At 37.6% G+C, this 25,102-nt stretch overlaps 1 protein-coding gene across 2 annotated transcripts; it reads right to left on the bottom strand.

Moving 5' to 3' along the window:
- Positions 1 to 263: 263 nt before the first annotated feature.
- On the bottom strand, positions 264 to 24,750 carry LOC306880273 (C-1-tetrahydrofolate synthase, cytoplasmic-like). 2 transcript variants are annotated; one of them, XM_079433714.1, is made up of 28 exons: positions 24,443 to 24,750; positions 24,232 to 24,341; positions 23,185 to 23,269; positions 22,252 to 22,311; positions 22,119 to 22,172; positions 21,679 to 21,815; positions 17,875 to 17,975; positions 16,313 to 16,449; positions 15,971 to 16,082; positions 15,747 to 15,874; positions 14,395 to 14,492; positions 14,120 to 14,293; positions 13,786 to 13,922; positions 12,671 to 12,717; positions 12,472 to 12,579; positions 12,306 to 12,380; positions 12,117 to 12,209; positions 11,883 to 12,017; positions 11,740 to 11,808; positions 11,468 to 11,579; positions 10,657 to 10,796; positions 10,481 to 10,522; positions 10,219 to 10,319; positions 9,729 to 9,906; positions 9,096 to 9,203; positions 8,550 to 8,702; positions 4,359 to 6,204; positions 264 to 1,998 (listed from the first exon to the last, which is right to left on the bottom strand). In XM_079433714.1, exons 2-27 carry the CDS (start codon positions 24,330 to 24,332, stop codon positions 6,133 to 6,135), a joined length of 2,757 nt encoding a protein of 918 aa, XP_079289840.1. In that variant the 5' UTR covers positions 24,333 to 24,341; positions 24,443 to 24,750; the 3' UTR covers positions 264 to 1,998; positions 4,359 to 6,132. The 2 variants fall into 2 exon arrangements, with proteins under 2 accessions (XP_079289840.1, XP_079289839.1); XM_079433713.1 differs by lacking the exon at positions 264 to 1,998 and adding an exon at positions 7,480 to 8,172 and having other exon boundaries at positions 5,259 to 6,204; positions 24,443 to 24,747.
- Positions 24,751 to 25,102: the final 352 nt, after the last annotated feature.

Below are 25,102 nucleotides of genomic sequence, written 5' to 3'. Positions count from 1 at the left end.
GTAAAGAAAGCCCTAGTTTTAATTTTCCAATTAGGAACTTCCTTATTTACATCACTCAGTTGATTCTCATCCATGGAGTTACACATACTGTGTTGAGCTTTGTGTCTGTTTTTCTTTGTTTTTTGAGGATTCAAAGTATCATTTTCTGTTCTCTCTGATTCCTCCCTCTTTCCACACCTGAGGAGTGAGGAAATCATCCTTTTAATGGATGTTTTTGAAGTGCTTATGGTAATTTTTGTTTTACTTTCTATATTTTCATCTTTGCTTTCACCATGCTCCAATGTTACAAGAATTCCTGAGGTATCTCCTGGAGCATCTGGCTGGGTGGCCTTCTCCTCTGAGGGCTTTTCTGGGCTGTGGTGGGTAATAAGTGAGGATTCATTTCCATAATTTTCTTGATCATTATTATCCGCTGTGCCATCACAACATTTAGCTTGTCTTTGCCTTCTCTGAGATTCACCTTCCAGTTTCTCCCTTGATTTTGACTTCCCCAGCAAACGTCTCGGTGGACCCGTCAGTTTTCTCTTCAAACCCACCCTCTCCTGATTGATAGGCTACAGGAATAAATGTATCTCAGTGCAAAGTCAAAACTCGAAGACTATTCTGACAAAACCCTATTTTGTTTGTGACGTCCTTACTTTAACTTAACCTATATGGTGATTAAATATAGCCTAACTCAGAACAACAAGTTAACTTAGATTTAAAAAGTCCTACGACAATGTACTAATTAATAATAAGTTACAACTCCTACCTGTGAAGCACAGAGCACGACGTAAACTATTTTCACGGTTATTTGGGGCGATGAAGGAGCCGACTCACAGCACTTTACTCGCCTGTTTCCATGACTACCAGCTGATTGACGCATGCCGATCCCATCCGATCAACACGGCCATGGAGGAGGCTCCGCTAATGTCAAGATATTATTGATATCCATCATGGTGACCATACACACTTGCCATACACAATTTCCTGACACAGTTACATTTTCCCCACCTTTATCCATACAAAAAAGTGGCAACAAAACTAAAAAGAAGGCAACTAGTAGCCTACTTTTGGCCCCTGAAACACATTTTACACGTCCATTAGTTTAATTTAGGCTAGGCTATCTACTTTCAATGTTCAAAATGTCCGATTAATGGTTAGCGTACATCGTTTTCAAATAATTTTGAATATTTGATAATATGACAACTTAACTGGAAATTCTGCATAATATATTTAATATACCTTGTTTTTTTCTTCTCATTACTGGTAAATTTGTCTCCTTGGTAACCAAGCACTCTAAGTTTTGTTCATTTATTTATTGGTCCTGATGGAAATTGTCAAAACGAGGGACACTTATAATGTGCATAAAAACGGATTATTGTTAATTCAATAAGGGCATGATTAAAGATAAATATCAATGTCTTTTATAAATTAGGTGTTGATTATTTACATATAATAAAGTTCTTAAAGGGAGATTCACCTAAAAATGAAAACATCATGTCATTCCAAACCTGTATGAATTTCTTTCTTCTGTGGAACATAATTTTTTACATTTTTGTCCATACAGTAGAAATCATTTTAAATAACGATAATATTAATTATATTCATTTTTTATCTTGTGGGACAGTGAAAATTCAATGTCACGTCAACAACCCCCTTCCTGTTTTTTTTTGTTTTAGTTTTTTTGCATATTTGTCACACGATTCAGATCATCAAAACAAATGTAATATTACACAAAGATAACCTGAGTAAAAAAATGCAGTTTTTAAATAATGATTTTATTTATTAAGGGAAAAAAGCTGCCCTAACCTACCTGGCCCTACGTGAAAAAGTAATTGCTTGATTCAACAAGGCTGGCCTGGGTTTGGCTAGTGAAATTTAACTCCGCTTTCTAAAATAATGTGGTTATTCACAGTTGGCTACACTCTAAGGAATAAAGCTTCTTTGCTCTATCCATTGATGGTTCCTTTCCATTCAAGGTTGTGGAAAAAAGGTTGGTTTTATTATTAAAATGTTCTCAAAACAGCAAGAGCCAATCTGTCCTGTGGCATCAAAAAAGCAAAACGGTCATATGCCCAAAAAATCAACAACCACTTCACAGACAGCAGAGACACACGGAGCCTGTGGCAAGCCATTCAGACCATCACTGACTACAAGCCCCCGCCACAGGCCTGTGATGAGGACACATCCCTCCCCGATGCACTCAACCACTTTTATTCACGGTTTGAAATGCAGAATGACACACCTGCACAAAAACTGCCCACACCTCCCAACGACCGGGCGCTCTGTCTGTCCCCAGCCGACGTAAGGAAGACCCTATCTAGGATTAACCCACGCAAGGCTGCGGGTCCTGACAACATACCTGGCCGTGTTCTGAGAGACTGTGCTGCACAGCTGACAGATGTCCTAACAGATATCTTCAACACCTCGCTGAGTCAGGCAGTCGTCCCCACGTGTTTCAAATCCACAACAATCATACCGGTACCAAAGAAATCACCTGTGTCCTGTCTCAATGACTACCGTCCCATAGCACTGACTCCAATCATGATGAAGTGCTTTGAGAAGCTAGTCATGCATAACATCAAAACCAGCCTCCCCAACACACTTGACCCGCTCCAGTTTGCATACCGTCCAAACCGCTCTACGGACGATGCAATTTCCTCCACCCTCCACCTGGCTCTTACCCACCTAGAAAATAAAGACTCCTATGTTAGAATGCTGTTCATTGACTTCAGCTCGGCATTCAACACAATAATCCCACAACAGCTCATAAATAAGCTAAACCTGCTGGGCCTTAACAATTCCCTCTGTAACTGGATCCTGGACTTTCTAACTGGAAGACCTCAGTCAGTCCGTGTCGGCAACAACACCTCGAGCACTACAACACTGAGCACAGGTGCCCCACAAGGCTGTGTGCTCAGCCCGCTGCTCTTCACACTGCTGACCCACGACTGCACTGCCAAGTTCAGCTCCAACCACATCATCAAGTTTGCTGATGACACAACAGTGGTAGGTCTCATCAGCAACAACGATGAAACGCACTACAGAGAGGAAGTGGCACAGCTGGCTGAATGGTGTGGCACAAACAACCTGTCCCTCAATGTGGAGAAGACAAAGGAGGTTGTGATGGACTTCAGGAGAAACTCCGTTGACCACCCCCCACTGACCATCGACAGCTCGACTGTGGAGAGAGTCAGCAGCACTAAATTCCTGGGGGTGCACATCACAGAGGATCTCACCTGGACCACCAACACCATGTCACTCTCCAAAAAGGCACAACAGCGCCTACACTTTCTCCGCCGGCTGAAAAGAGCAAGTCTCCCTCCACCCATCCTCACCACATTCTACAGAGGCACCATTGAGAGTGTGCTGACCAGCTGCATCACTGTCTGGTACGGGAACTGCAGTGCTGCTGACCGCAAGACCCTCCAGCGGACAGTGAACACAGCTGCAAAGATCATCGGTGCCCCTCTCCCCTCCATCCTGGACATCTTCCTTACACGATGCTCCAGCAAAACCAACAGCATCGTGAAGGACTCCACCCATCCCTCCCACAGTCTCTTCCAGCTCCTACCATCAGGAAGACGGTACCGGAGCATCAGAGCCCGCTCCGCCAGACTGCTCAACAGCTTTTTCCCCCAGGCTGTGAGAGCCCTGAACTCAAACCACCCCGCCCCCCTCTGAAACCTCATGCAAACCCCTACCTCCTGAACATGGACCACCCCCCACCCCAAACCTTACCACACCAAAGAAAAACTGTATGGAACTTTTATATATTTTTTTATTTATTTTATTCTTATTTTTCTTTACACTATGGACACTCTCCTCTATGTGCACTATGGACACTTTACACTATGGACACTTACACTTTACACTATGTGCACTATGGACACTCACACTCTACACTAGGTGCACTATGGACACTTACACACACTGCTGCGTGTGCACAATCTCACAAAAAACTCAGCAATATATGTATGTTATGTTTACATGCTCTTGCACTACAAATCATCCTGCACTGTTCCCCAACCAGCTGCTGACTCAAATGTCTCTCTTTGCACATGTACAGTTTGTATTTTTCGTCTTCTATTTTTTAGTTTGTATAGGATAATATTTATGTGAAGCATTCGTATAGTTGTATTTTTTATCCTTTATTCTTTTAGTTTGTATAGGGTAAATACTTATATATAGTATACTTATAGTTAAATCTGTTAGTAGTGTATAGGTTTATAGTGTTTTTTCTTACTTCATTGTTGTATGTCTGTATTTATGTAGCACCGTGGTCCTGCGAGACACGACATTTCGTTCCACTGCATGTCCCCACATGTAGCGGAATGACAATAAAGCTCAACTTGAACTTGAACTTGAACTTGAACTTCACACTAAGAAAAAAATTGTTCTTTTAAGAACTGTTCGCCAAAAAGTTATTTGTGGAACTTCTTTTTTTTCTTTCTTTCTTTTGCATCAATGCCAAAACTTGGATTGGAACTTTAATTGGAACTTAAATTTTTAAGAGTGTAACTGTTATTTTATGACACATAATGACTGAAAATCTAATCTGGCATGAAATGTCCGTGATGAGCAGATGGCACACAGAAATTAATTCTCATTTGGAGGCTTGCTTGATGTTTGCAAAAGACATATGTGCAAATATGACCTGTTATCTTATTTTCCCAGGGTCTAATTTATATCTGTGTCAGTAGCAGACATTTCCTTATGGACCTTTAAGTCAGACAGCAGCCTTTTTATCATTTAGGCATGTTTTAAACTTCGTTCAGAAGAGGGATTGCTTCTTTCACTCAGGATATATATGACACAAGTCTTGACATCTCATGCATGAAATGTTATTTCAAGCTCAAAGCCACCAATGCTAATGCTCATTGACGTTAGGTTCCAAAGGTCTGAGGAAAATATCCCCTTGAAAGCCATACCAGAACAGCAAAAAATATACAAAGTACTCAACAAAGCTACCACATAAGTGTATTTAGCCCTGGCAGAGTTTAGGCTGCCTCATACTGATAAACCTGGTGGCAGTGTCCTGAACTAACCCCTGAATCAAACAGGCCAGATGCACACTCAGTATCCCACTTCGCAAATATGGCTCTGTTTTCATGGTGACAACATTCATTTTACAAAGCACAATGTCCTAAAATATGATAACACCTTTTATATTAGGGTTTCTGTAAGTATCTGGATACAAAGGTGTTTAACACGTCTATGTATGAATGTAATAACATTTTAAACCAAATTAAAACATAAACCAGCAATCTTTTGTTAAAACAGGACTCCAAAATATTGGGTTTAATTTTTGATAAGCTCAAATTCAATATCAGCACAGCATGGTATACACACGTTTTACCCCATAGAAACAGAATGCTTTTCTAGTCACACAGCATCAGATAACTGTAAGGGACACATTGACAGTGATCATTGACCACTGGACGGCATCAATGGCTGCTGGGTAACGTGTATTGAAGAGGAGGCTAAAAATAAACTGGACTAACAAGCTGGACAAAAATACAAATATCTAATTATAGTCTACAATCAGATTGGCAGCTTAGTATCTATAGCAACTGGAAACTTCATTAAATGGTAAGCCAAGATTTTATTGGAGTTAGATAAGATAGCATATAGAGTAAACATATAGACATTATGTCATCTCATAAATTTGCACATTGTCTATAAAATCAAATGTGGCTTTCAATAATAATACTGGCAAAGTTTAGCGTAATAGGGAAAATACTGACAGACGATTGGTTCTCTGTTGCTAAAGCTCAGTTATGGCTAAAAATATCATATGGATCAAGAAGCACAGTGTAATAACTGTGAGATCTGGAGTGATTTTCTAAAATACAGAGCAACATCATTTGTCAGTTTACAAATTTACACTTAATACAGTGAAAAAGACATAATTAGTTGTTTTTACAGCAAATAAAACAGTAGTTGCAAGGAAATACTTGAAAATATTATACATGTTGATCATACAGAGCTAGAATTTGATGCCACTATTTTACTTAAGAGTATTTGTAGGTTTTAGAAATCATTTAGCCATGTTAAAAAAGAAAACTGTTACTTTCCACTTACTAAAAGTATGATTGGCCATTAATTAAACCAATTTCCGCTTGCCCATCTTAGCAAGTAACCATTGCGCTACTTGCTGCCACTGTAAAGGTTGTTGCCATGGAAACAGGGCCACATGGGATCATCCATTTCTGTATTTGTCTGTTGGAGAGTTTGAAGAAATTAGTCAATCTGGTGTTATATGGAGGAGTTATTTTGCTGCCATAATAATAAACCCAATTATGTTTTTTTTCCCCCTAAGACAAAAAAAGCTAGCTGAAGCAATGAACAGAAAAAAAAACAGTCCAACGAGCTAAATAAAATCATGCTGAGCCAAGTTAACTATAACCGCATATGTAAATGAATGCTACCCTGAAGAGCGGTTTAATAAACTGATTTACATTTGTAATCTGTAATGAACAAATGTTGGATAAAGTCACTTGGACCACCAGTGGATTTTGTTGAACAGCTCATGTTCAGCACAGGCATGCAGTCTAGCAACGTGTCTGGATAAAAATATCCACAACATGTGTGACCAAATATTCTCTTTCTTTTCTGCACTGTAGACTCACCCGATGAGCGACTGACTGAGGTGGACCGAAATGAATCAATGACTAGAGGTCAACCACCTCAGTGTTCATGTAATCTCATAATTTTATCTTCCATTAGTGTTCAGCCAGTAATCATTAACAATGTTTGACAACAACAATCACTTGCTATTATGTTTTTCCTTCCTCGGGTATGGGGAGATGGTGTAATGTGATTGGGCTTATTTGATTGTACACCACCAGTTAAAGGTATAAATTTGTTTTGTCTCTTTTGTTTCTGTTTGAATTCGTTTTGGAGACACATATCAGTTGTAAATTATGATGCTGAATGAACAAGACAATAAAAATAATATATGGGAATCATTAAACATTTGGATATTTTTTTATATTTTTGAAAGAGGTCTAATGCTTACCAAATCTGCATTTATTTGATCAAAACTACAGTAAAAACAGTAATATTGTGAAGCACGATTACAATTTAAATTGGCTGTTTGCAATGTTCATAAACTTTAAAATGTATTATATTCCTGTGATGGCAAAGCTGAATTTTCAGCAGTCATTACTCCAGTTTTCAGTGTCACACGATCCTTTGGCTATCCTTCTAATATGCTGATGTAGTGCTCAAGAAACAGTTCTTCTTATTATTATCATCAGTGTCCGTCAGTGAACACGAATTCCGGAAATGTTGGGACGTTTCTTAAATTTGAATAAAATTAAAACTAAAAAAACTTTCAAATCACACGAGCCAATATTTTATTCACAATAGAACATAGAGAACATAACAAATGTTTAAATGGAGAAATTTTACTATTTTATGCACAAAATGAGCTAATTTCAAATTTGATGCCTACTAAAGGTCTCAAAATAATTGGGACGGGGGCATGTTTACCATGGTGTAGCATCTCCTCTTCTTTTCAAAACAGTTTGAAGACATCTGGGCATTGAGGTTATGAGTTTCTGGAGTTTTAGTGTTGGAATTTGGTCCCATTCTTGCCTGATATAGGTTTCCAGCTGCTGAAGAGTTTGTGGTCGTCTTTGGCGTATTTTTTGTTTAATGATGTATCAAATGTTCTCTATAGGTGAAAGATCCGGACTGCAGGCAGGCCAATTCAGCATCTGGACTCTTCTACTATGAAGCCATGCTGTTGTAATAGCTGCAGTATGTGGTTTTGCATTGTCCTGCTGAAATACACGTCGTCTTTTTATACCTTTCATCATTCATAGTGTCTTCCAAAACATGCAAGCTGCCCATACCTTATGCACTTATGCACCCCCATACCATCAGAGATGCTGGCTTTTGAACTGAACACTGATAACACGCTGGAAGGTCTCCCTCCTCTTTAGCCCGGAGGACACAGCATCTGTGATTTCCTACAAGAATGTCAAATTTGGACTCATCTGACCATAGAACATTTTCCACTTTGAAACAGTCCATTTTAAAATGAGCCTTGGCCCACAGGACATGACGGTGCTTCTGGACCATGTTCACTTATGGCTTCCTTTTTGCACGATAGAGCTTTAGTTGGCATCTGCAAATGGCACGGCGGATTGTGTTTACCAACAGTGGTTTCTGGAAGTATTCCTGGGCATTGTGAATAAAATATTGGCTCATGTGATTTGAAAGTCTTTTAGTTTTCATTTTATTCAAATTTAAAAAACGTCCCAACATTTCCAGAATTCGGGTTGTAATATTTTTGTGAAAGCTGTGATCATTTTTTCTCAGGATTGTTTAAAGTTCAAAAGAACAGCATTTATTTGAAATTGATTTTTTGTAACAGTATAAATATCTTCACTTTTCATCACTTTAACAAATTCCTAAAAATTCCTTATGCTGTCCTCAAATTTAGAATGTGATTAATTATTATTAATATATTAGTTATTTATATTATTATGATTATATATAATTATAATGTATTAATATATCTACTACTAATATTATAGATATGTAACAAAGCTCACCGGTTCAGTCAGACAGCAGAGGAAACCTGCTCCAGCATTGGCCTTGATATCAGCTATGGGCAGCATGAAGTTGATAGGCACTCCCTTCGACATGGGGTCATTACTCAAGGACAGGTGTGTCTTAGCTATGCAAACTGGCAAATTCCCAAAGCCCTTTAAAAAAAAAAAGATGATGAAAAAATTGTGGAATAAGACAGAATGTTACACTTTGCCTCAGGCAGACATGCATACATACAGTATAATGTTAAACAGCCAAACTCATTCCTTCAAAACTCTGTTACACAAAATTTTCCATCCATAATATGTCACACAATGTTTTATTTAAAAACTCTTAGCTGCTTCTACTGATTAGTCCAATCCATATCAATTAACAGAGTATAAGTATTAATGTTTTAGTATATACTGTATTTGATGACAAACATCTCATTAATAAAGTATGTTCTATAAGTAAACAAATATCTGAGAGGTTTATGAATAACTATTTCTTAGGCTGCTATATGTATATATAATTAAACAGACTTACTGTATAATGAAAATGAAGCTTACCTGTTTTGTATAAAGTGCCAGCTTTTCTTTTGCTTTTGGAGATAGCTCGATATCTTTTGCACCATTCATCTTTTGTGCCACAGTCCTTAACTTATCTGCAGCTGGAATCTGAAAATAGCCATTTATCTATGTTTAATAATGCATTAGTATGAGTAATGGATTTTGGCTTTATTCCATCAGTGGAACCTTACTGTACTTAATACATACAGACTTTCTCCTAGCCTTAATTTGCTATGAAAAGTTTTCATGCTGGTTATATTTAGGCCTTGTCACTTAAAAAGATTTCATGCATTATAAAGTCATTGGCTGGTAATGAAACAGCTCTCTATATATAAAGTGTTGAGCTCAGAATATGTTTGGGAAAGAAGAGCACAAATACACTGGGGAATATATATATATTGTTTTTTTAAAGTAACTGAAAGTAAAATTGCTCCACTGCACACTTATATAAGGAATTTAATGATGCCGCAAACAAATATCCTTTCACTTCCTCTACCACCTAGTTATTCAGCTGATGCTTTTACACAAAGCAGAGTACAGTATATTTAGTATCAGTTTCACTTGTAAAAAGGGATTTAAACCTACATTTTTTAAGTTGCAAGTACAAATCTTATCCACTATGCCACTTCTCACCTGTGTGTCATAGAGGAACCTGAACTGTCCAGGAAGTTTAGCTGCTCTCTGAACAGCTTCTGCCAGAGCCAGCGCTCCAGCGCCCCCATCAGACCAGTTAGAGCATTGCACTGCTTCAAAGGCTCCAGCTTGCCTTGCCTGGCCACAAACCAGCTCCAGCTCAGCGTCAGTATCAGAGCTACACCAAATACAATCAGAGCCCATATTCACACACATTCTCTCAGAGTAGGAGTACTGTGTGTGGTTCAGTTTGGCTCATGAGCATACAGTTAGTGTATAAAGGGTAAGATGTAAATATTAGATTATAATTAGAGATATATGAGTGAAAAAGCATAAAATAGTACACATTGGTAATAATCCCCACCATGACCCTGCAGAAGATAAAGCGGTATGGAAAATGGATGGATGCACATTGATAATGTGACTAGTTACAAATAGCTAGACAAAATACACACAGACAACACTTTTGGTTTGCTGTTTGATATCGTACCTGAATTTGTTGACAGCTACGATCACTGGCAAACCAAATACTTGTGCATTTTCCACCTGTCTCTTCAGATGACAACAGCCTCTCTCCAGCTGCTTTAGGTTCTGCTTTGCAGAAAATATATCATGTAAAATATACTAAACTCATCCACTCACTTTCAGAAATGTCATTCAAAATTTCTTGCAGTAATATGGCTTAACCCTTACAAATATGAACATTCAGAATTGTACATAAAATGGTTACAGAACTTGAATGAGTGTACTACCTCCTGTGAATACTCTTTTGGAAGGGGCAAACCAGCGTGGACCTATAAACAAGAAAGAAAACAAGTGTAAAGACAATGTGAGATATTGCCTCTGTGAGAACAAGCACAACCGATGTGTTATAGGCTCTTGTGAATACATAATGAAAACTGTCTATAAATTTGAGGGTCTGACTCACAGGGGGGGCACTGCCATGCATCTTCAGGGTACGAACAGTGGCCACCATCACTACCACATCTGGCCGCAAGTCTGAGTAGCGACATTTAATGTTGAAAAACTTCTCCAAGCCAGTGTCAGCCCCCTGACCAGACTCAGTGACTGTAAAGACGGAAAAGAGTAGATTAGACAGAGTTTGAATATTGTGACAGTTTGTGCATTAGTTTTTGTTGTTTCTATTACACAAACCTAAACCTAGAGATGATAAACCTAGAGTGATAATATACACTACGGTTCAAAAGTCAACAAAATGCAACAAGGTTGCTCGCCAAGGCCCAAAAACACAGTAAAACCAGCAATCTTGTGGAATATTATTATTTAAAATTTTATTTAAAATCTTTGTTGGTTTCTATTTGAATAATTCTTTTAATGCAATATATTCCTGCTATGGCAAATCTGAATTTTCATCAGCCATTACTTCAGTCTTCAGTGTCACATGACCCTTCAGAAATCATTCTAATATGCTGATTTGTTGTTCAGGAAACATTTTTTTAATACTATCAAAATTGCAAATTCAATTGCTCGATTAAAAACCGTCTTTACTGTCACTTTTGGTCATTTAGTGTGTCCTTGCTGAATAAAAGAATTCATTTTTGAAACTTTTGAACAGTAGTGTATTTATGCAGAATGTACAGCATTATAGAATTATATATATATATATATATATATATATATATATGTATATATATATATATATATATGTGTATATATATATATATATATATATATATATATATATATATATAAATAAATTAACTAGATTCCTTCTTCACCTACAAAACCTTCAGATCCAACCATTTTTAGAGCCAGTTTGTCTGCCAGAATGGAAGGACTGCCTTGGGCAATATCAGCTAATGGGCAGGTGTGAAGAAACACTGGTGTACCCTAGAGAGAAAGACTGAGATGTGCTGAGACAGAATCTGACAGAGCTGAAATAAATAAATAAGAAGGATTCTGTGTGCAGTGATTCTAAAATATTTATACAGAAAAAAATGACAATGATATTTTCAGTGGACATGTAATATTTTGCGCTATTAAGTCTTACCTCTACAGTTTGCATCAAGACAGGTTTCAGGGCATCTTTCAATAGCATGGCCAATGGACCACTCACATCCTGTGATGACAAGGTTGTGTAGATTAGATCACACACATACAGACACACACAAACACATGAACACACATACTGACTAAATCCTCTGTGGTGACAGCATCTCCAGATTTGTTTGTAGCTACTACTATCTTGGCCAGCCTCTGCTGCATCTCCTCCACACTGCTGCTGAGGGACAGTATAGCCATGATCTCATTTTCCAGAGAGCCAGGATCCTGAACAGCGCAGACATCCATTAAAATGAACAAATCACCCTTAATTACATTATCAAAAAAGGCACTACGTCAAATTGAAATTATGACACAGATACCTACTGTTGCAGTGTCTGGGTCAATGTCTAATCGGACAAAGCGTCTTATCTCGGTTTCTGTGAAGGTCAAGGGGTCGGATTTCTCAATTCCCAGTTTCTACAGGTCACGAAGGACACTTTGACCATGTCATCATACTTCTGCAATGGATTTGAATTGAATATCTTACTATAGACTGTGTTTTCTATGATTTACCTTCATTCGGTTGAGCTGTGCTGGAGAAAAGGACCTTTGCCCCCTTCTTAGAGGAACCAACAGGTCAAACAAAGCCTGCAAGATTTAAATGTGTGAGGTCATACCAAATGCAAACTGTACAAACACATGAGTATAAACACCCACACACACGAAACACAAACCTGACCTTCTCAGAGAGCTTGGTCTCATAGTGAGCATGTGCTTTAATAGTGTCCATCACCACTTTACTGGTAGCAGAAATGAGCTCATTTTGACCTGAAGCCTGAAGGCTGACCTGGGATCAATGTGTTAGAAAATATTCAAGTTCCATTTGATGAAATCTACTTCTGCATGAAATCTCTGTTGCAAAAGGGTCTCAAACAAACCTCCTCCAATGGTATAACCTGAGAATATCCACCTCCAACAGCAATCCCTGTGAACAAAATGAACCCATGAAAAAAAAAATAATAATCATATAATAAACTTGTTATAAAGGGTAAAATGAAATGGGTAGGCCTAATTGCTAGTTTTGTGAATAAAGTTTTTAAGAAATAAGCTGCACTGCAAGAAAAATCATCAGCAATGATTTTATGGCATAATTATGATTTAGCATCTCAAAATCTCATAATTTCAATTTTTTGTAAATTTCATCGTAGTTGATATCATAATAATTCTGTCTGACTATCGACTTTTGTCATACTTATAACTTTTATCTCTATTTATATAACTATTTGTCAGGGTTTTTCATCTTATAATTTTATACTTTTAATGACTTTAGAAGTCATAATTCTGACTTTTTATGTCGTTATTTGAACTTTTTTTATCACATAATTACAGTGCCGCATTAAACCTGGGCTAACGCAGCTTTGGGCCAAGGTAATAAAATAAGATTTCAATTTAGTTTTAATCTCATTGATGGAATTTGAGGCTTTCACAGATAAAGTTAGCCTATTCCATAGCCTCGGTCCAGCTATTACAAATAGTAAAAAGGTAGCCTAGATATATGTTTTCTAGCTTGATGTTGTGATTACGATCAGTAATCACGTCTTTGCATTTGACCAAAATGATTTGCAGAAATCAAAACACAAGTCCCACTCGCTGTGATAGGCGGCAGAGGATTCTGCTTGGTCTTAAAGCCTTCCTTGAGCGGCTATGTTCACAATTCAAACAATGATTTGGAAAAACAATAATTTATTTATTTGTATGGTCTAGGTGGTCATACGTTGTATTACTGCAAATACGGGACAAACTGATGCCTTAAATACGGGACAATTCCGTATTACACGGAACGGTTGGCAACCCTGTGTAAAATGCGATTGACTCTGGGGCCCCCTAGTGTTCGGGGCCCTGAGCTGCAGCCCATGTTGCCCATTAGGATAACGCGGCCCTGCATAATTATGACTTAGTATGTAATAAGTTTGGATTTTTTCTTATTAAGTGGAAATTGGCTTCCATAGATATAATCTCGGAAACCTGGAGGGAAAAAAAAATTGTCCCTCACCCCTAGCACCAAAACAGAATCCTGGGGAAGGCTCTTTCACGCAAGCAAAAGCGTTGATATTCAGGTGGGCCCCAAAAGCCTGGGCCAGTCCGAGAGCAGTGGTGCGCTTTCCCTCGCCCAATGGAGTAGAAGTAATTCTGGTCACAGTAACAAAATGAAAGCATTATTATTTTTTTTGTCTAATTGCTTGATTACATAGCTTAAGGTGGATGTGAATGCAGTGTGTGATCCACGCTTAATGAAGTGTTGTAAGATCCCATTTAGCGCTTGTGAAAAGTTACTACACTATAAGATTATGCTCATGCACATAATTATATTTCAGGATGCATCCTACCCAGTGACAACCACATATTGCCCATCAGGCTGTTTCTCCATGCGTTTCAGAGAATCCAGTCGTATCTTAGCTCTGCTCCTACCATATGGCTCCACTTCCTCAGAAAACAATCCCACCTCTCTTGCAAGCTGACCAATTGGTTTGCTTTGGCATGAACGGGAGATGTCAGCATCACTGAGAAAATGCATTAGACATTCACATGGGTCAGCAAGAGTCACAAAAGTGTCACTTTACAGAATATGCTTTAATTAAACAATTCCATGCCACAACAGTACCTCAGCTGAGGCTCTTGGGGTTTCTTCTTTGTGTAATCTATGTTCCACTTTCCTGGAGTGTATGTCTGCAGAAACCGCTTTGCACTTTCTACTGTATTCTGGTCAAAATCCAAAAAAGAAATCGTAAGTATTTGTAAAAAATACTTTCATACTGTACAGTATTATTATAAGCATGGGTTTTTTAATGTTTGAAAGAAGTCTCTTATGCTCATTTATCTGCCAAAATTCAGTAAATACAGTGATACTGTAAAATATTATTTAGAATTAAATGATTTTACTTTTTTAATATATTTTAAAATGTAATTTACACCCATGATGAACTCAGCAGCCATTACTCTGTATGTACGTTTTTTTCTGGATTTTGTGATAAACATGAAGTTCAAAAGAACAGCATTTATTTGAAATGGAAATATGTTCTGACATTATAAATGTCTCTTGTTACTTTTGATCAATTTAATGTATCCTCGCTGAATAGAATTATTAATTTCTTCAAAAATGTACTGTACTGACTCTAAAACTTTGAATTGTATAATAATTCTGTGATGCCTAAATTCAGTTGTAGCATTTAAAATGCTTTTAGTCTTTTATTTTGTCATTTATTTATACAAAATATATTAAAAAATAAATAAATCAAGCATTCATTTATCAGTAGGAGTTGGCACGGCGGATTGTGTTTACCAACAGTGGTTTCTGGAAATATTACTGGGCCCATTTAGTAATGTCAATGACAGAATCATGCCGATGAGTAATGCATTGTCGTCTGAGGGCCCGAAGACCATGGGCATCCAACAAAGGTCTCCGGCCTTGACCCTTACGAGATTTCTCCAGTTTCTCAGAATCTTTTGATGATGTTATGCACTGAAGATGATGAGATTTGCAAAGCCTTTGCAATTTGATGTTGAGGAAGGTTGTTTTTAAAGTATTCCACAATATTTTTACGCACTCTTTCACAGATTGGAGAGCCTCTGCCCATCTTTACTTCTGAGAGACTCTGCCACTCTAAGACATCCCTTTTATAGCCAATCAAGTTACAGACCTGATGTCAGTTAACTTATTTAGTTGCTAGATGTTCTCTCAGCTGAATCTTTTCAAAATGTCTTGCTTTTTCAGCCCTTTGTTGCCCCCGTGCCAACTTTTTTGAGACCTGTAGCAGGCATCAAATTTGAAATGAGCTCATTTAGTGGATAAAAGTTAAACATTTCTCAGTTTAAACATTTATGCTCTCTATGTTCTCTTGTGAATAAAATATTGGCTCATGTGATTTTAAAGTCTTTTAGTTTTAATTTTATTAAAATAAAAAAAAACGTCCCAACATTTCCAGAATTCGGGTTGTATTTTTCCTGATATGATACCTTCATCAGCATGGCTACCGTCATGGGTCCGACTCCACCAGGCACTGGGGTGATGTATCCAGCTCGCTCTTTAGCTGAGGGGTAGTGCACATCCCCCACCACCCGTTTTCCACTGGCTTTACTGCTGTCTGTGTGAGAGTCAAAGGTAAACGTGAGCTAAAACCAGCAGCTATTTGATATTCCATTACTGTTTCAAACAAGTAGATAAAGTCAAGCAGAGAGACCTGGTATATGATTGATACCACAGTCTATGACCACCGCCCCCTCCTTCACCCACTCTCCTTTCACCATCTCAGCTCTGCCAGCACCCACAACCAAGATGTCTGCTCTGCCCACCTAAAGAAAGCAAGTTGCTCAAAATTACTCCAATATTCACCTACTCCATTCGTTAAACCGGACTGCATGCCAGGTCAAGGTCTGTACTCCATATTGATAAAGCAAACACTAAATTCATCAACAGAATCATGAGTTCTTCATTGTTGTAAAATCTAGCTGAAGAAATGCTCATGTTCAAAACTGGGAAAAGGGATTTAAAATAGAGCGTGAGAGAAGCAGATGAAACCAACCTGTTCAGCAAGGTCAAGAGTCTTCGAGTGACAGGTGGTCACTGTGGCGTGATTCCATAAGAGCAGATCGTGCATTGGAGCTCCAACGATCTTACTGCGGCCGATCACGACAGCATTCTTCCCCATCACACTCACACCTGCACACATGAATCACACTTGCTCCGTTCCAAAACCCAGTGAGCATTTTAACGTGCACTGTTGACACTAAGCCTGTTCTAAAAGTCTCATTTTAATTGCGCTGTCTTGTTTGAGCCAAATTGTAAAGAAGCATCACATTTATATTTTGTGAAGAAGGCAGAATGCTCAGCATAAAGAAAATACCAGATGGTCAGCATGGTGATAGAAATTTTGGTGGTACATTACAGTATATACTACTGTTCAAAAGGTATGTATGTATTTATTCATTTAAATTGAATTATTATTTTATTTTATTTAGACATTAATACTTTTATTTAGCAAGGATGCAATAAATTGACCAAGAGCGACAAGATGTTTATCATGTTACAAAATTTTCTATTTCATCAAAGAATCCTGAAAAAATGTATCATGATTTTCATAAGACTTTTAGGCAGTACAACTGTTTTTAAAACTGATAATCTGATAAACGGTACTTTACTTTAGATACTTTAGAATCAATTCTGAAGGATCGTGTGACTGTAATGGCAAAAAAAGTTTGCCATCAAAGAAATGGATTACATTTTAATATATCTTTAAATGAAAAGTAGTTAATTTAAATTGTAATAATATTTCACAACATTACTGTGCTTTACTGCATTTTTTGATCAGATAAATGCAGCCTTAGTGAGCATAGAAGGATTTATTTTTGAACAGTAGAGAATTTCCTTACAAAACAAAGTACCAATAAAACATTCTCTATAAGTAAAATGAGGTATTGTACCAAATATTTTTATTTATTTATTAACATCCCGTGGTAACTAGGAATGACAGAAGCTTCAGTCTGGATCCAACCCTTAAATGGTCTGAGATGACGAACACCTGAGAAAAGATAATGCCAACCCCTCAGAGGACTTTGGAGGATGCCAATGCTCAGACAACATACAGAATTACCAAATTTTGCCATAAGTCAAACATTTTAAGGTTCCACAATATATAAATATATTGTGGAAACTTAAATTCCTGTAGAGCTGCTTTGCAACGATTTGTATCGTAAAAAGCGCTATACAAATAAATTTGAATTGAATTGAATTAAAACTTATTAGAGGTGCTGCCCATGTAGGCAGTAGACAGCAAAGAAACTCACTGGGTTTTAAATCAGAGCTCTTTTCTTTATCTTTCTGCCATGTGCCCTTTCTGACGCACCTACATGTGCTGCTAAAAAAGAATGTTCTGGATCCTTCTTTTCTTTCCTTAGGGTGATGGCTCATTTCACCACCCAGTCATAAGATTGCATCGCTCTGTCTGTGTATGTGTATATATAGATTTCACACCTATCCAATCACACTGCACACTGATTGGGCTGTAGTACGAAGGCCCCCTGGACAATCATTCTGACCGTTGAGAGCTAGAGCTCACGGGTAGCGCTTCACAAGATTTCTACCCACCGGTCTGACTGATGAGCTCCATACAGCCATTAGGAGTGCATGGGATGAAACAGTCGCCCAGGTCTCCACGAGACAGCTTCCCTGCATTTACACTGGTCAGGCTGAGAGGAAGACACATTAAATAATATACAGTTACAATGTTCTGTGGAGGTTATTAAAAAAATCGGCTATGCTTTAAGGAAGTTTTTCTGACAATTTGGCATTTTGTTACACCTAATATGACAACTGTAACCTTTTGGAAAGAGGCATGTTTCTATGTTTTATCTAAAGCATAAAGTTTGTGTTTTTTTGCACCGGCATTAAAAAATACAGTTTTTTTATCGTGTGTTTTGAGTTAAAGGGTTAGTTCACCCAAAAATGAAAATTCTGTCATTAATTACTCAGATTATTAATATAAATATGATACCCAGATTTACCTAGCCTTATCTCCAAATGACTACAGCCCCATTGACTCCCTCTGCCAATGCATTGATGAAATTAACAGTTGGATGTGCCAGAACTTTCTTCAGTTAAACAAGGAGAAAACTGAAATCATTGCATTTGGAAACAAAGATGAAGTTCTCAAGGTGAATGAATACCTTGACTCTAGGGGTCAAACAACTAAAAATGAAGTCAAAAATCTTGGGGTGATTCTGGAGACAGACCTTAGTTTTAGTAGTCATGTCAAAGCAGTAACTAAATCAGCATACTATCATCTCAAAAACATTGCAAGAATTAGATGTTTTGTTTCCAGTCAAGACCATTAGACAGCTGCAGCTCATCCAAAACGCTGCTGCCAGGATTCTGACAAGAACCAGAAAATCTGAGCATATCACACCAGTCCTCAGGCCCTTACACTGGCTTCCAGTTACATTTAGGATTGATTTTAAAGTACTTTTACTCGTTCATAAATCACTCAATGGCCTAGGACCTACATATATTGCTGATATGCTCACTGTATATAAACCTAACAGACCACTCAGATCATTAGGATCAAGTCAGTTAGAAATACCAAGGGTTCACACAAAACAAGGGGAGTCCGCTTTTAGCTATTATGCCGCCCACAGTTGGAACTAGCTTCCAGAAAAGATCAGATGTGCTAAAACATTAGCCAAATTTAAATCCAGACTAAAAACTCATCTGTTTAGCTGTGCATTTGTTGAATGCTACGTCCGAACTGACTGCACTGTATTTTATGTATAATACTTTTCTATTCTTAACTGTTTTAAATTAATTTTAAATATTTTTTTATATCATTTTAAAAGATTAAACAGAAGGCTAAAGTAAGTGCTGTGATGGTAAAGAAAATGTGGGCAAAGAAAGACAAGTGTGTTGGTTAATCAGCTGAAAGTAGGACCTCCGAGTTCTATTTGTTTGGTTTCTGGTTAGGGACTGTCTGTAAGCGGAGGGAGTGCGGGAGGGGGAGGGCGATGGACTCACTCAGACGTGAGTGAGGGACACCAGCAGAAGAAAACTGGTGTCATAAGTAAAGTACACCTGCAAGTGTAAAGGTGTACGAGTGCACATCTATAGATTGAGAGATGTGCACAGTCCAGAGGGGGGGACAAAACGCATTCTCTAAGGCATTAAGAGCCGTTTACAAGCAGAGGAAGATGCACACTGTGTATAAAACAGTCTTCGTAAACATGTCTGAAGATTTTGACAGCATGGATGACACAATTTTTTGCCCAGCCTTACTTAATCGAACCAAAATATACAGACGATGAACTGAGAGAGATGGATGTTCTATAGCAGGACGCTGACTCCTGTGTCAGCAGCAGTTCTGTACACACATGCATCGTGGTACTCTCATGAACGTGCCAAAGACTGACAGGAAAGAGAAGAAATTGTTGAATAAAGTCGTTGTTTTTGTTCTTTGTGCACAAAAGGTATTCTAGTAGCTTCATAAAATTAGGGTTGAACCACTGATCTAACTAGTGGTCGACCGATATATCGCCATATATTTGGCCTTTTGTTTTTTCAAATATCGGCATTGGCCGATAAGTTTTTCTGTTTGACGGCGCTGAGAATGGCAGCGCCTGCGCACACAGTGCTCACATTCTCCTTCTAAAGCAGAGGTCCCCAACCACCGGGTCATGACCCACTACCTGGCCGTGGAAGAATTCCTACCGGGTCGCGAGAAAGTTCTGGGGAAAATGTGGATAGATATGACCCTCTGTTATTTATTGTGCGTAAATTATTTTTCTAATTATTCTGTATTTTTGTTGTATGCGATTGATAGAGTAGCAATTTGACGATTTCATGTTAAATAAGTAAATAAAGGATTGCTCTGATCTGTCATGGCTAGGGCTTTAAACGGATCGCAGTTGATCCATGATATACGGACCAGGTCAAGACAACACCCTTCGGCATGTGATTCGCAGATTAATTTGCCAATTTACACGTTCAAGCTATTTAAAACCACAAGAAGAAGAAACGAAACAGAACTCAATTCATTACTTGCGCGCTGTTCTCGCACACACCCGATGCCCGCGCAAGCATAGAAACACATACAGCGCTGCATACCGATTTGATTCCTCTTTCATGTATACCTGCATTTAAGATACATATGCATGGGGGGTTGCGGTTACGTCGCAATACTGGAAATATTTCTGTTTTAAACCATGAAGGCGAGCCAATGGATATCACAAAAGCAACGTACAAACTTTGCTCAATAGTTATGCAAGTGAATGTCTTAACTTCAGTCATACAGAAAGTGAAAGTAAAAAAACTTTTCTAATGCTGCATTAACAGCGCATATTCTCTCAGAGACAAGAGACGAATCTACTTCAACATGTGCTGATAACAGTATAAAAGAATTTAAAGACCCCATCCACAAAACTTATTATATCGGCTTTATATCGGCCATCGACCACCCTGCTTTCCAAGATATCGGCATCGGCTGTCAAAAAGACCTATATCGGTCGACCAATAGATGTCACATGGACTATTTTACGATCTCCTTACTACCTTTCTGGGCCTTAAACATGTCAGTTGCGTTGCTGTCTATGCATGGTCAGAAAGCTCTCGGCTCTCAAAAATATCTTGATTTGTGTTCTGAAAATGAGCGAAGGTCTTACAGGTTTGGAACGACATGAAGGTGAGTAATTAATGACAGAATCTTCATTTTTGGGTGAACTAAACCTTTAAAGAAGCAAACTGACAGCACTGTTGCAAGATCGTATTACTGATTTGAAATATGTTATTGAAACAATCTTGACAAACAGTTTTGGAGATTTCAGTCTTTCTGCATCACCTTTCCTATTAAAAGTTTCCTATTAAAATGACAACCAGCAGCTTCCAGTCAAAAACCTCAATATAGCTCCAGTTAGTATTCACAATAAACACATTTTAAATCGCATACGGTAACACAAGTGATCCATTCCCCATAAGTATGCTGCATAAATCTGATAAAACTCTCATAGGATGCCTCAAGAGCCTGCAGGTGTATATTGCTTATTTGTGCAGATTTTAGACTCAGTTGCCCCTCAAAACTATTTTTACTTAGATAACTCATCTGAAATCAGTAAAAAAGGCCAATATTCACACACATCAACAAAAAAGGCCTTTGGCCTTCTGACTTTTGAGTGGAAAAAACAGATAAGGGAGCCAAATAGAGTGATTAGACCTGGAAACTAGACCTAGCAGAGGCCCAATGGATCATACGATGGAAAAAAGTGTGTAAAATGCAACAACTTGACTTTGTAAAGAAAACAGTCTGCACTACCTGTCTATTCCAGTTAGTTTATCAAGAATAAATTCACTATCAGGCCCCTTTTCGCTGTCTTGCTTCTCAAACATACATTTCAAGCAAATAACACCTACCCATCCACATCTTTGTCTGGGGACACAGCATTGGTTACTTTCTCTGTTTTTATTGTGTTGATGGAGTCAAGCGGTAGTTGTACGATGAGGCCATGGACCGCAGGATTCTCATTCACTGCAACTATACTTCGCAGGACCTTAAGAAAATCAGTGAGATCAGCCTTCAGAATCAAATCCTTTTTGTCACAAAATTGTTTCATTTGTTATTTGTCATATATATTTAACAGCTCAGAATGCATTTATCCATTTCAAACTCTGACCAAAACTATATCAGAATGAACTGCATGGTTCAAAATTGGTTTGAACTGAAGACATCCAAAGGCTCTAATCTTCATTATAATGAATTGTAAGTAATGTTGAGACGTATAAAGAGAGAAAGGATGCAAAACAAGACAAGGTGAATCACACTGTTGTTTTTGCTTGGGGCATGTTTCTCTTACTTCATCCTCTGTGGCTGTCTCGGGAAGCCTAATGTGGTTCGCATTGATCCCAATCTATGCAAGAGAGGAAGACAGTGTCAGCAAGAGGTTTATGATGAACATGATTTCTGTTTATTAAATCAGCTCACTGAACCTCAGCCGCTGCCTTGAGCTTCATGCTGATATAGAGGTTTGAGTCATCTCTGTCCCCAACCTACAACAAAACACAGGGTATATGAGTGTGTGAAAAGAGTACAAAAAGTAAAAAATGTAATTGATCTAATGTGTATAAAGTAGATATTTTTAGTTTAATACTTCTAGACATTTTACACTTTTATGCCCTATAAAAACAGAATCAGCAAACATCTCACTCAAATGTAATACTGATTTAAATTTTACATAATAATTGTGTATTGTGTAAAAGTCTAATGTTGTAATATTTCAGTGAAAATGTTTTTCTCAAAGTATGTGTAATGTTCTACTATTTGTGTAAATATAAAAATGCCTAACATGTAAATGTTGTATGTTTTATATATTTACTAAATTTAATATTTATGAACATTCATGAATACATAAACAATATACAAATATTTGTAATATATAATATTGCATTTTGATATGAAAATTTAAATGCATTATTTTTGTTCTAAAGTTTTAAATCTGGTTATTGAAATGTAATGGTCAAAAATGTTTTGATCAAAACAGACCAAAAATATTTATAAGAACAACAAAACAACACAGTTCAGGCAGTGAGATCATTATGGTCCAAGAAATGAGTCACACACCATATCAATGTTATCTTATCATGGTGACCTTAAACTAACACACCTTTCTTTCACGTTGCACACTTATGCATTTATCAACACATGACCATGAAGCCATAGGGAGATTTTAGCACAACACCCACAACCGTGAGAGAAAAGAAAATGGCACATTACCAAATGACCATCTGGAGTAGAACGAACGAAAAAAGAATAAAGAAGAAAGATGAGTCAGATTATCAGGAGAGATCAAAAATTATACAGCAAGCTATCACCACAAGGTTTATTATACGGTCCAAAATAATGAGCGAGAGGTCCAGACTGACCTGCAGCACAACCAAGCCGGGCCTGAAGCCTGAGAACTGATTCTTCATCTCTGCTACCTCCTTCTTCAGTTGCTCCTTCACCTGTCTGGACAAAAAGTGCAGAATGGCATTAAATCTAACTAAAGGGTATTTTAAATTATTGTTTGATCTCAAATAATAAATGCGCACATGTATTTAACAAAAATACTATATAAGTTGCTATCCTAAAGCTGAACTTCACCTAAATGTTCTAATGTCCTTCTCATAAAGTGTATTAAGTACAATTAAAATATAATATACATAGATAATGATTAATAACAATGGCATTGTAATGTAAATATAAAGTATATAAATAATTATATTAATAGATTATTACATATTATATACTGAACTTCGGGGTCTGTAAGATTTTTAAATGCTTTTTAAGTCTCACCAAGGCTAAATTTATTTGACACAGTAAAAACAGGAATATTATAAAATATCTTTAAAGAACTTTTTTATTTATATATAATCTATTTAATTTTGTATTTAATTATATAATTTATATATATATATATATATATATATGTATATATATAATATATTTTAAAATTGTATATATTCCTTTAATGGCAAAGATGATTTTTCATAAATGATTACGCCAGTCTTCAGTGTCGCATGATCCTTCAGAAATCATTCTATACTGATTTGAAACATTTCTTATTATCATCAATGTTGAAAATAATTGTGCTATTAAATATTTTTGGTAGAATTATTTTTTCAAGATTTGTTGATGAACAGAAAGTCAAAAAACAACAACAACAAAACATTCATTTAATTTTGTAATAATGTAAAAGTCTGAATTAAATTATTTCTTTAAAAAAATGACTGACCCCAAACTTTTCAAAGGTAGTAGTGTATATATTGACTTAATGATAAATTATTATATAATTTAATAATTAGATTTTAAAAATGAAATGAATATAAGCATAAAAAAAGCAATTTGAAACATCTCTGTATCCAAAAAAGGAGGTCGTTGGCCTAAAAAGGCACCCGATCCACCTGATCTGCAGGGGCCCTCAAACTCACTGTGCGGTCTTGTTTCCAGATACAATGGTTGCCATGGTGCACTGGCTGTCCCGGTATCTCAAAGCTCCTCGCCGGAGCACAGAGGCAGTTGCAGCAAACATCTCCAGCTACTGAGCACAACACAGTGGCAAAGTTAGCAAGAAAACATAATAGACAGAGAAAAAAAACACCTGAAAATAGAGTTGCTTCAGTATTCTACACATATCAAGACCTGTCCTGTGGAAAAACGTAGCCTGCACAGCCACCCTCCCTCTCGGCTTTCTGCAAGCGTCTCCTCTGCTGTCACAGGAAACTGTGCAGTGTGCAGCTCCCAAACCAGAGTGTTATCACTGGATCCAGCAGCAGCATTCCAGACTATTCCAGTACGAGTGGGCAAGCAAGCTGATAAAGGAGCCCTGTCAAGGCTGCAAAGCTTAGACAAGCTCAAACAATCACATGGTTTGCGGAAAAAGCATGCACAGGGCCAAAGAGGTTAAAATACAACTGCTGTGCTGCGGAGGAAGTGGGCTGTTCCACAGCAAAGAGCCAGGCAGCCAATCAGGGATGCTTTGAGCTGGGACAGGAACAGTCTTGGGACTCTGAGCTCTGTCTCCTCCTCTTCTTTCTGCCTGTGAAAGAACTCCAACATGTGATTTCTAAAACAGAGTACCTCCTTCTCATGCCTCTTTAAGCAGGCCAAAGCCTTCAAAACAGCTGTCAAGTCCAACAAGCTCTGGGAGGAGCCTAGAGCAAGAAGTCTAAACACTAGATTTTTGTTCATGTGCTGCCTGCAAACAAACTCATACAAGCATTTGTTTGTTTTAAGGCATTTTTGCCATGATGCTGAAAATGATATAGGGGCACTGTCTTAATTTTGTAAGTTTGCAGTGTT

Source organism: Barbus barbus (assembly GCF_936440315.1).
Source record: "Barbus barbus genome assembly, chromosome: 14".
Lineage (NCBI taxonomy): Eukaryota > Metazoa > Chordata > Actinopteri > Cypriniformes > Cyprinidae > Barbus > Barbus barbus.
The sequence above is the reverse complement of the archived record's forward strand: the minus strand, read 5'-3'. Positions and strand labels throughout refer to the sequence as shown.